The sequence below is a fragment of the Vombatus ursinus genome, unplaced genomic scaffold, assembly GCF_900497805.2.
Source record: "Vombatus ursinus unplaced genomic scaffold, bare-nosed wombat genome assembly UNPS02005236.1, whole genome shotgun sequence".
NCBI lineage: Eukaryota > Metazoa > Chordata > Mammalia > Diprotodontia > Vombatidae > Vombatus > Vombatus ursinus.
Window position 1 is genome coordinate 7,463,364 of NW_020945014.1, and position 13,275 is coordinate 7,476,638.

The 13,275-nt window shown below is 39.0% G+C and overlaps 1 protein-coding gene across 1 annotated transcript in view; it reads left to right on the plus strand.

The window, feature by feature from the left end:
• Positions 1-13,275, plus strand: part of COL22A1 (collagen type XXII alpha 1 chain) — a 523,255-nt gene that overhangs the window by 68,014 nt on the left and 441,966 nt on the right. The window contains exon 3 of the mRNA XM_027845270.1: positions 1,478-1,552. Coding sequence (XP_027701071.1) covers positions 1,478-1,552 — 75 coding nt within the window. The remainder of the gene's footprint in view (positions 1-1,477; positions 1,553-13,275) is intronic.

A 13,275-nucleotide genomic window follows, 5' to 3' on the forward strand; every position in this document is an offset into this window, starting at 1 on the left:
TGTTGCTGCTACATTGCTCCACTTACATGCATACAGTTGGTAAGTGGTTTGGCGATGGTCATGATAGGGATGAGATACTCCTTCTCCACGGGAGTCGCTCCCCTGGATGGTGGCTATAGGTTCTGGGTTGGAAGTAGGACTATTAGATTGGAATGTACTGTATTTTGTAGGCCTTTGGACCCCAGAGTCCCTAGGCTATCTCTTCTAAGATCTGAGGAGGAGCGGTGGTCCAAAGGGTGGTAGTAGATTGACCTTTTGGTTACCTGCCACCTATTAGAGTATTATTATGCAGAAAGAAATGATAAATAAGAAGAATTCAGAGAAACATGGGAAGACTTGTATAAAATGGTCTAGGGTAAAATAAACAGAATCAGGAAATATATATATGCCAGGATACAATTCATAGAAACCATAATTCTTACACTTATGGAGCTTAGAGTCTACTAGGGACTATAAGTTAATAGATTAGAATGGAAAGTACTTTAGAAACAGCTCAGCGGCGCAATGGATAGAGTGGTGGACCTGAAGTCTGGAAGACCTGAGCTCAGATCTTATCTCAGACACTAATTAGCTGTGTGACCCAGAGCAAGTCATTTAACCTCCATTTGCCTCAATTTCCTCATCTGTGAAGTGGGGGTAGTAATGGTACATAACTTCCAAGGTTGTTGTGAGGATCAAATAAGATAAAATTTGTGAAGCACTTTTCAAACCTTAAAGCCAACATTTATTGTTTCTGACTATGTGACAGGCACTGTGGCTAATGCTGGTGATACAATTAATAAAAAGAATATAAATGTCATATAAATATATAAATACTAGTGAGGATGATGACGATGAAGAAATGAAAATAATTATAAAGTGCTTAGCACGGTGCCTGGCACACGGTAGGTGTTATGTAACTGTTAGCTATTATTATTATCGTTATTTAGTCTAACATCTTCCTTTTTCAGATGAATAAACTGAGACGCAGAGAGAGTAAGTGACTTAATTGCCCAAGATTAAATGGAGAGTAAATAGCAGAGATAGGATTTGAACCAAGATTCTCTGATTCCAAATCTAGTTATCTTTTGACCATCCAATATTGATTTTTAGTACAAACACATAGCTGTGGTACACAAAATGATATGTTAAATAACGATAACTGGTATGTCAATATGCTTCATTTTATTTAACCCTTACGATAACACAATGAGATAAATGCTATAATTACTCCACTTTTCACATGAGAAGATTGAGGCTGAAAAAGGATAAGTGACCTATTTAAGATCGCACAACTGGTCAGTGTCTTAGGTAGGATACAAACCTGTCTCTTTCTTTCTCCAAACCCAGTGCTTTCTCCACTGCATCACAAGAGATGAAACCAAAGTGTTTTGTGGACAGACAGTGCCACAGATTTATAAGAATTGATATGCCCAGCCTGGTTGGCTGTGTGCCTTTTGGGTTAGTAATTCTGCCTTTTCCTTCTGTCCTTCTGCAGATGTGCTGTGCCCCAGTGTACGCGTGGAAGGAGATCGCTTTAAGCTCACCAATGGAGGAACCAATGAAATCACAGGTATGAGAGAAATTGCATGGTGATTTAAATCTGATCTTGGAAATGGTAACTTACTGTCCTCTCTGCTCTGGGGAGTTCTACCATTTTGCAGTCTACCTCTCCCAAAGCCAGTAGAGAGGAATTCTCCGTAAGTCCTTCTTTTCTCTTTACACATCCCAAACATTCACCTTTCAAAGGACTCTCCAACTATAAGGGCCGGAATTTTGCATTTTGTGATGTTGTAGGCAGATAATAGGTATCTCTGGGATTCCCACAAGGTGAGTCTCCTTTTACAGAACAGATATGCTCTTTGGAAAGATGTCTGCAAATAGACTATTTTTTTCTTTTTTAGCAGAAATCCTTTTTTTCCCCTCAGTAACTTCTATCTTAATTTAAAAGTGTTGATTCATCATTTCTGATTGATCTTCAAAGAGCAGAAATTCCTAATACTTTAGTTTTTACTGTCTTTATTCTGTAGCTTCCTAGTTTGGCAGATAATCGCTTGTAAAAAACATTTGCTTGTACCGAAGAGCTGTTATTTATAGGAAATGGTGAATATTTTTGTAAATTAATGTTAAGGTACAATTACTCACTTCAGTACCTCATGCATATTTTATAGTTACTTCTAAATGATGCAAGGTATCATGACTTCAAGACTTTAAGAATTCATAGTTTCATCGGTTTGGATTCACTCTCAGTCATTACAGATTCAAACACTCCCATCCCTCACCCCCACCCACCTGAGGAGATAGACTGCATAAGTTGCTATGCCTGCAAAATTCATCTCCTGATGGCCAAACATCTGAGGATAACCTTGTCTCCATTTAACTAGGTTATTCCTTAGATAAAACACATCAAGTAAATCAATAGGACTGGGTCACCTCTCCCTGGAAACTAGTCAGGAGATTTTGCTAGGAACAAAATTGTAGAGGAGAAGGAGAAGGGAAAAATTATAAACATTATGTGTGTATGTATGTATGCATGTGTGTATGCACGCACACACACACACACACATATATCACATTGCTGTAGAGAATAGCAGAGAGGAGTCCTCTTTTTTTTTGTGAGGCACTCACTGCATCTATACCTAGGAGTCCTCTTTTAAGGAGATACCTGGTTCTTTCAGATGTAGAGTTTAATCACACCCAAAAACAAAAGGAGAGTCTAGAAATTTGCTTTCCTCTGTTATTCCACAGAATGTGAGAGCAGGTGGAGGAGAGGGAGGGAGGACCTCAGAGGTCATTTAATCCAATCTGAGCCTGTCTAGCACTCTACAACAACCCCAACAAGTGGTTCCCCACATCTACCTGAAGGCCTCCATGATTTCTCAAGCTTGACCATTTCACTCCTTGATAGCTCTGATCATTAAGAAGCCTTTCCCTGCATCAACCTAAATCTATATCTCTATAAGAGCCTCTGTGAAGGATTAAAGGGATGGTAGGAACTAGGAAAGAGTTAGGGAAGAGAGTTACACAAAATTAGAAGGAGGTCAGTGTACTGCAGAATATACTATTGGAGGGAGTGCTCAACAAGGAGGACATCATAGCTATAGTGATATAATGAAATTATGAGAATCTATAAAGGAAGAAAGGTAGCATGCATAGTGATAAAGAGCCAGACTAAATGCCAGGAAGACTTGTGTTTATCTCCTACTTCTGACACATACTGGCTATATTACCCTGAGAAATTCATGTAACCTCTCAGTACTCTTGGTAATTCTAGTGTAAGACAATATATTATGGAGAAGGTGCTTACTTGCACTGGTAGAAAGAATTTCCTCATTGGTAGGTCTCTGTATCAATGAATTCACAGGTCTAGACCTTTATGCCTTCTTTCTATTAAGATGCCTAGTGCCTTTTTCAAGGTCTTCTATCACACTGCCAACCTCTAGATAAGCTCCCATTTGTCAATGTCCCTCCAAAAATATGCTGCTTAAAGCTAAACACAAATACAAATAGACATCAAACAACTCATGACATGAATAGGACCTGCAATTTAATGAGGCTAGATGTGAGTGGCACTAATGGCATCCCTCATTCTAGACATTCAGCTCCTCTCAAAGCAACCTAATTTATCCAAGCATTTAAACCATCACTACACTTTTGAAACCCTGTCCATCATTTCTGAGAACCTGCTGTCTATTCATGCTTCCTCCTTGTGAAATTGATTTTTTGAATCCGAATGTAAGGCTTTATATTTAATCTGCATTAAATTTCATCTTCTTGACTTGGGCCTACTGTTTTTGCTTGTTGAGATCCTTTTAGATCTAGAGTCTATTGTCTAAAATATTAGCTATCCTTCCCTGGTTTTGTGTCATCTGCAAACATCTATGGCTTTATCTAAGCTGCTGATAAAAAAAAAGTTTTAAATAGCATAGGGTCAAGTATGTATCTTTGTTACCTTTGACTAGAGGGCTCTTTTCAGTTTCACACAATTCCATTAATGGCTTACTCTTTGGTTCTAGTCATTCAAATAGTTCAAAATATACCTAATTATACTAGCATTTAGGTCCCATCTTTTTTCAGAGGAATACCATGATAGATCTTGTTAAATACATTTCTAAAATCTAAAGTTTTACCTACAACATTCCCTTGATTTTTCTATCTAGTAACCCTGTCCAAAAAAAAAAAAGAAATGAAAAAGGAAAAAAAGAAATGAGTCTGGTATTGTTTCATGACCTGTTATTGAGGAAACTTTGCTACCTTTATGTGATGACTACTTCTAGTTCCTGGTCTCCCATTTCTAATTCTTACCTGTCTCCGCCACCCAACTTCCCACTCCATATATAACTAATATTATCACTGTAGAAAACGTAATGTCTTTAGGAATTTCTAACTGAGTCATTGGTGGGATGAACTTCCCCGATGCAGATTATAGCTCCTCCAAAGCATCCTCCCCTAGAATCTTGTCATGACATAGAAATGATGTAGAATTTACCCTCTGCGAAAAGAAAGGAGCTACTTGAACTAGGCCTTGAAAAATAGGTAGAATTTCAGTAGGGGCAGAGTTAGGGGTATGCTCTTAAATATTTAACAGTCGGCTCTCTGAAATGAATGTGGAGGGCACACTTTTAAGTTTAATCTGTGTATTAACATATTCTACATCATTTTCTTGTCTAGACAATCAACAGCAACAACAAAAATAATTCAGGCTCTGATTTGTGGTTTGCTTATTTCCAAGGTGTAAATACTCACCCTGAGAACATAATAATTGGCTCTTCTGAGCTAGTGTGAACACGCAGGTTCCTGTACCCCTTTGTTGCAGATATAGGACTTTGCAGGTGAAGGAGAAAGACTGGCTTGAATAAATGAGGCATGGGGAAGTGAAGGGAGTGTTTTGCCAAGGATTAGCCTTGCTTGGAGGGAGAATAGAAAAGAAAAAGGCACTGGACTAGGATTTAGGAGGCCTCAGTTCCCATCTTTACTCTGCCACTGTGTGTCATCTCTGTGTCCTCAAGCAAATTGCTTCATCTCTTTGGTCTCAGCCTATAAAATGGAAAGTTTGGAACATCACATAATCATTGCCTAGATCATGTGTGTTCTAAGCTCCCTTCCAACTCTAACATTAAATCTCCTAACAATTTTCAGACATTTCTCCCAGGTCTCTTATGTTCTGAGCTCCCTTCTAGCTCTAATAATTATATATTCTAATGTTTTATGCCCTAAGTTGAAAGATTCCACATTCTAACATCTTATGTTGTAAGGACTCTGCTAGCTCTAATATCCTATGTGCTAACACTTTATGTCCTGCACTTAAGCATTCTGTGTTATAATGTTTCACGGACTAAGATTTCTTCCAGTTAGTTATGAGCTAAAGATTTTGTGCCAGGCGTGGTTTGGACTCCACCCCTGAGCCCAGCATCTCTAGCTCCAGGGCGAGTATGGCAGGGTAGCCCAGGCAGTTACTGTGCAGGTCGTTGTCTCCCCAGAGCACCCATCAAGCAGCAGTTTGATAGAAGAGCACAAATATACCAAAATAACAAAACAACAAGGGACTTGGAGATGGTAATTCTTCACTATTTATAGCCTGGGCAAGGATATGTGTTCCTTGAAGCACAGATATTCTGCCTTACCAGAAAACCCAGAGACTTATAATGACAGGCCCCAGGCTCTCTGATTAGCAGGGATCTCTGTCGTCCTGTGGTTAGCTGAATGGTGTCTCTGGCCTGGAGCTAGCTCCCTAAGACTCACTAACTAATTATGTTATTTTGCAAACTATTTATATGATACGCCAGAGCATTGAGACAGTGATGACTGATGGGAGACAAGAGCTCAGTGATTGGTGAATTTAATAAGGTTTGAACCTAGCTAGCTTCTGAGGCCACAGTATGGTAGACGACAGAGAACATCTTTGGAGTTAAGACCTGGGTTTGAATCTCAGGACTATGCTACCTTGGGTAAGCCATTTTATATTTGGAGGCCTTGATTTATTCATATGCAAAATGGGGTTAATATCTTTTTGCAGCTGGTGGGAAATTATGAAATGACTGCTCTAGGTACCCTCCTTTAAATGGAGGATCTGGGAGGAACTCTCCACTGTCCACCTTCTACCTTCTCTAACCAGAGGGAGGGAGGGAGGGAGGGAGGGAGCCACGGGGCAGGGGGTATAAGAATCAGGGTTGATGAGATCTTACAGTGAGATTCTGGAGGGAATGATGATAAAGTCCTTAAGGGTAGCTGGTAGGAAAATTATGAGATGGCTGTCCTAGGCCCCGTCCTTAAATGGAGGATCTGGGAGGAGCTCTCTACAATCCACTTTTCACCCTCTCCAACCAGAGGGAGAGATTTGAACTAAGTTCTTTCTGACTTTAAATTTAAAACTCTGCTTACTATGCTATTTCTCTACTATTGATTTGGAGTATTTTTCTAATGTGGTTGTTGATAGGTTGGCTTTCTTCCTTTTAAAATTGCCTTTTACCATTTATCTTTTGATCATTTATTTACTGGAGAATTTCTCTTATTTGTATAAATTTAAATCAATTCCTTAAATATTTTGGATAGGAGACTTTTATCAGAAGGATTTACTACAAATATTTTCCTTCCAAATTTTAGCCACATTTGGTTGTATTTATGCAAACTTTATAAAACAATTTAGGTAATAAAAAGTGTCTATTTTGTCATTCATGTCTATCCTCCACTTATCCTAAGGGGTCAGTAAATGTCCGTTGATTGATTTTAATTAGGTTCAGACATTTTGAGAAGAGAGAGTGTCCTCTCTATCCATTGTTTGGTGATCAACTTTTCCCCTATCCATATATCTGAAAAGTAATTTCTTCTTTGCTCCTCTAATTTCTTTATAATGTCACCTCATATTTAAATCATTACTTTTAGAGCTTATCTTAGTATGTGGTGTGAAATGTTGGTCTATACTTCATTTCTGCCAGATTGCTTTATACTTTTCTCTGTAATCTTTCTTGAACAGTATGTCCTTACAGCTGGAGTCTTAGGGGTGTAACCAACATAAGCTTACTGTTTACTCCTGTATGTTGTATACCAAATCTTTTCCACTAATTGAGCTCTCTGTCTTTTAGCCACTATCAAATAATTTTGATGATTCCTGCTTTTGTATCATTGTTTGAATTCTGGTACTACTAGGTACCTATTTTTTTCTTCCTCCTGCCACCATTTCCCTTAATATACTTGACTTTCTGTTCCTCCAGATGGTCATTATTATTTTTCTAGTTCTATTAAATAATTCTTTGGTAATTTGACTGATGTTCTATCTTTCCAGATTTATTTTGCAACTCTCCCCATGTTATGCACTATGCTTCAGCCAAACTGGAGTTCTCATCCTACCCTATATACATCTCATAGTTGTTGTTTTTAACTTGTTTGTTTTAACTTTGTCCATGCTATTCCTTGGTTCCTTAATGTTCTTCCTAGCTTAGTCTTTGCCTGTCAAGATGCTGACAATCCTTCAATATCCAGCTCAAATGTTACTTCTTCTATGTAGCCTTCCTAGGTCCCTCAGTCATAAGTTACTTCCTCTGAGCTCCCATAGCACTTTGCATTTATCCTCTGTACTAGTGACAGTCCACGTGGCATAATACTTATTTGTGTTCCTGTCTTTATCTACTGAGGGCTTGGCTTACTTGTGGCTTAGAGTCAGAGGATGTAAATTCAAACCCCAGTTATGGCATGTATTAGTTGAGTGATCTTAGACAAGTCGCTTAACTTTTCTAAGCCTAACTTTCCTCACTTGTAAAATGAAGAAGGCCAACTAACTTCCAACTGTGAATTTATAATTCCATGATCTTCGTATGCTCCTTAGCTTAGCCTGGACTACCTACTTAGCATGTTGTTGTTGTTTAGACGTTCAGTCGTGTTCAACTCTTTGTGACCCCATGGAGCCCATAGCATGCCAGGCCCTTCTATCCTCCACTATCCTAAGGAGATAGTAAATGTCCATTGATTGATTTTAATTAGGTTCCAACATTTTGAAAAGAGAGAGAGCATGTACAATAGAGTTCTAGGCATGGAGTCAAACAAGTTAAAAACAACAACTATGAGATGTATATAGGGTAGGATGAGAACTCCAGTTTGGCTGAAGCATAGTGCATAACATGGGGAGAGTTGCAAAATAAATCTGGAAAGATAGAACATCAGTCAAATTACCAAAGAATTGAAGTCCTACCTCAGATATTTACTACCTGTATGAATCTGGGCAAGTTACTTAACCCTTATGGACCTCAGTTTCCCCATCTGTAAAATGAAGACCTCTAAGGTCCTTTCTAGCTCTAAATCTATGATTCTGCCTGATTTCAATAAGGGCTTCCAAGAATTAACACATTAGTAGGGACTAATTTTTCTCACCTATTATTTACTCTCCAGGGAAATGACTCTTACGTAGGTAAGCTTTTTGATGAGAGGTGAAGAGGGAGTAGTTTAGAGCTGGATGGTCCTTCTATGAGCAGCTCAGACTTAACATATCTCAAACCAAACTCATTATCCCTCCCTACCACCACTGCCTTACTAATTTCTTCATTACTGCTGGAGGGACCACCATCTTTTCAACCCCTCAGCTTCATAACCTCAGTGTTATCCTTGGTTCCTCACTATCTTTCATCCCATCTATCCAGTCTGTTGCCATATCTTGTCATTTCCACACCATCATTCACATTTATTAGCTTTTTTTTCCTATTCAAACAGACACCAGCCTAATCCAGTCCTTATCACCTCTAGCCTGGGCTATGGTAATAGCCTAATTTCCCCTGCCTTCTGTCTCTCTTCATTCCAATCTATTCTTTACACAGCTGCCAAAGTGATTTTCCTAAAGTATAGATGTGACTATGCCACCTCCACCCCAGTAACATCCAGTGGCTTCCTTTTACCTCCAGGATTAAATATATAGTCCTCTGGCATTTAGGTCTCTTTAAAAACTATTTCCCACACATGACACTCTATCTCCCATTCCCATGACTTTGCACTGTTTGTATTCCATTCCTGGAATGTTCACCCTCCTCATTTTCACCTCTTGACATCACTGTTTTATTTCAAGACGTTGCTCAAAGGCTGCCTTCTCAGGGCTCCAAACCACCTGAGCTTTACCTTCAACGTGACTTTCCTTCTAATTTGCCCTGCATGGACCTACTGATTCACCTTTTGTCTCCCCGTTAGTATGTAGGCTTCTTGAGATCAGGCACTGTTTTTATATTTTTATCTTTATTTGTATGCTCAATGCTCAGCACAATGCCTAGCAAGTTCTTATTAAATGTTTGTTGATTGATTGAATGTCCTGGGTTATGGTCCAGATTCTTTTACTGTGTAGTTCTGTGATCCTACCTTTCTAAACATCAGGTTTCTGTTTCTAAAATGGGGAGGGAGATATTGGATTAAATAATATATTTCCAACCACTGTATTCATTGAAAAGTAAGCACATCAAAGAAGCCAGGGTCAGTTTCAAGGTTTTTTTATTTTTATTATTATTTTTTATCCTTGTGCCTTAGTACTTTGCCCATAGTTGGGATTTAGTAAATGCAAGTCAAATTTAATTGAATTTTTCCAGTCTAATATTCTCTGTTTCAAATCACTCTTAGTTTCCCTTTCCTCTGAGATTATCTTCAATAACCTGTGTGTGTGTGTGTGTGTTTGTACATACCTTCTATATACTTATTTACATGTTGTCTTTCCTATTAGAATCTGAACTCCTAGAGTTGAGATCTTTTTTTTCTTACTTTGTATTTCAACTTCCTAGCAAAGTACATAGCACATAGTAAATAATTAATAACTCATTCTTGATTAATGGAGTGATGTGTACATATGTATGGCAGTTAGGTGTCACAGTGGATAAGAGCACAGGACTTGGAGTCAAGAACACCTGAGTTCAAATCCTGCATCAGATACTGACTTAGCTATGTGATCCTGGAAACATCACTTAAGACTGTCTCAGTTTTCCCATCTGTAAAATGGGGATAAGAACAGTATTGACTTCACAGAAATGTTGACAGGATCAAATGAGATAGCATATATAGAGTAATTTGCGAACCTAAAAGCACCATATAAATTCCAGGTATTTTTATTATTATTTTATTAGTGTTGTTATTTCATGGTTTTCAGACTCTTTGTGACCCCATTTAGGGTTTTCTTGGCAAAGATACTGGAGTAGTTTGCCATTTCCTTCTCCAGATCATTTTACAGATGAGTAGACTGAGGTAAATGGGGCTAACTGACTCGCCCAGGGTCACACAGCTAGTAAGTATCTAAAGGTCAAATTAGAACTCAAGTTTTTCTGATTCTATCCACTTTGTTCTATCCACCATAACATCTAGCTCCCACTTTGTTATTACTTTGTTTATGTTCATATTAACATGATCGCCATTGGTTCCACTCTCTTGGGGCCAGACCCATCACTTCCTCTCGGGGCTTTCATTTCTCTGTCATTGACTTGAGCCCCTATGGGCTGTGTTCCCCACCATTTTTAAGGGTCCAGTAACTATCATCCCAGTTACCTTTAATCACTTAACACAGGTAGCTTTTAAGAGAATATTTACTTCACATATATAGCAAGAACAAAGCAGAGCCATTGCCTACAAGTCCTCAGGGATAAAATTGGCTCCTCCCAACTACATGGGAGGCAAGTGAAGAAGGCTCACATTTGTTATAGTCCTCGTAGCTCTCCCAGAAGTAGCTCGTTAGGATGAAACCATCTTAGCAAACTGATGGTGTCTGCATATATGCCAGAACCCCATTATACATGCAGTTGGTGACATAGTGTAAAATGCTGGACTCTGAATCACGAAGTCCAGAGTTATCAACCTGCCCTAGATATTTTATGGTTTTGTGGCCTGGTAAGCAACCTTCCCCTAGAGACTGTTTATTATAAAATGGGGATAATAGCAACACCTACCTTACTGGGTTGTGGTGAGCCTCAAATAAGATTTTACGTATATGGATGTACGTGTGTGTGTGTGTGTGTATACACATATATATATATATATGTATGTATATATGTATACACATACATACATATATATACATACATATACATATATACATACATACGTATTCATTCAAACCCTAAAGTGCTATAAAAGAGTAGCTATTATTATTGCTATTCTTGTTTTTGTTGTTATTATTATAGCATCTTATCTAGAATTCGACCTCCCTGAGGATGGGGATTGTTTGATTTTGTCTTTGTGTCCCCAGAACAAAGCACAATGCCAGGCACCCAAGTGCCTATACTCATTGATCTATGCCAGGGAAAACAGACCTAAGGAGCAGAATTTAGGATTTTCAAAAACAAATTTTGTCCATCTGCCTTTCTGCCTCAGGCTAGTCCTGAGGCAAAGCCTGTACCTTGAATCATAACAAAACAGCTTCCTCCTAAAGTTTCTGTGCCATTTTTTTTCTTTCAAAGCTGATTTTACATCCATTATCTCATTTAATCCTCACTACCACTTTGGAAGGTGGGCTAGACAATTATAAAACCCTGCACTCCCAACTGGGAGTTACCGGGAGCAAATTGCAACTGGATTGCAGATAATCTACCTCAATAATCTACTTTATATAAGAACAGAATGGTCTGTCTCTGGAGGAGCCAGTCTCTGTCACTGAAAATCCTCAAGCAGAGAAAAGAAAACCACTAGAGACTCTGTCTGGGAGGGGATTCTTTCATTAGTTTGATAGTTCCAGGTTGACCTAAGTGACCTGAGATTCCTTCCTGAGCCATACCTGGTAAGTCTCATAACCAGCGTAGACCTCAGTTTTCCTATCTGTAAATGAAAGGGTTATACTACCTGACTTCTAAGGTCCCTTCCAGCTTCAATCCTATGATCCTTATTCAGGTTCCAATTCAGGATCTTATGATCCTGATTTTGTTAAAGGCACTTACATTCCAAGAATATGCCTTTTTTTTAGCCTTTGTTTTGCTCTTTACCTGGCTCTCTCCACCTGCATGGCTTTCTTGCCTCCTGAGGATGACTCCATGCTGAGGCCAACTGGATGATTGATGAGTCCTCATTCCAACCTCCATATTATATCCCAATCATGATGGCAAATTCTGACTTGGCCTGCTTGACCTACACATCTTGGGTCACCCCCCCCAACCTCTTTTATACACCCACCCCTCACTATGTATATTGTTTTAGATTATACTAATGTGTATTGTTTTAGACTTTAAGTTCCTTGGATTGTCACATTTTCTTTTTTTTCCTATCCTCTGCATTTAGTGCAGTGTCTGGTACATAGTACTTTGTGCTTAATAAATGATCTGTTTGTCTTTCTATCTATCTTTTCCTTATGAGACAGCTACATGATAGAGTGGACAGAGTGCTGGACGTGGAGTCAAGAAGATATGAGGCAGGCAGGCCACAAGCATTTATTAAGTGTTTACTATTTGCCAGGTCCCTTTTTAAGTTCTAGGGGTATGAATCCAAGCAAACAACAAGACAGCACCTGCCCTTAAGGAACTTAAATTCTAATGGGTGAAGGAGACACATAAAAGGGAGCTGAAAGGAGTTGAGGGGAAGGAACCCTAACACTGGGCTTAGTGGTAGAGTTAGAAGTAAAGGTGAGGGGATAATAAAATTGACCAGCTTCACCTATCCCCAAAACGGAGGCCCCAAGAGGAATTTACCAAAGGAAGAAAAGGCCCGGTGTGGTGGTGGGGTATTGCAGGGTAAGAAGGCAGTTGAGTCATGATGGTAAAGTCTGGATAGTCAGAAGCACAGTTGGGTAAGTGGCAAAGCCAGCACTAGAAGTCTCTTAGATCTTTGTTAAGAGTTTTTTTTTTTCCTACCATAGGATATAATAATCTCTGAAGCATTAATAATGGTTTTTCACATTGAAGACAATGGAGAGATACATAGTGGATGTGAGCAAGATGAAACATATCCATTGTGGATCTTTGAAGAATAAGAATGAATGATATCACCAAGGAATTTTGTGATAGAAAGAGAAAATGAGCTGGTGGTAGAGCTAGGGTGAAGGTTGGCAGGTGGACAGCAGATTGTTCCATTGTAGCCCTCTCAATGGATGGACCCTCTGTGGAAACAAGAAGATGGGGCAAGGACTGACCAGGATGAGCAGGCAGGCCTGGGTTTTGATCTGCATATTTAGAAGGAACTTCTAAATCCATGAGATCACAAATATATTTGAGCATTTGAGAGTTCTATCACAACACCCTACATATCTTCTCTCACTTTGGACTTCAGTTTTTAGTTTTGACCTCTATTGATATTGTCACAAAGACACTCAAGGAAAACAGCCCGACAGCTATTTTTAGCACACGTACACAAATAGACTGC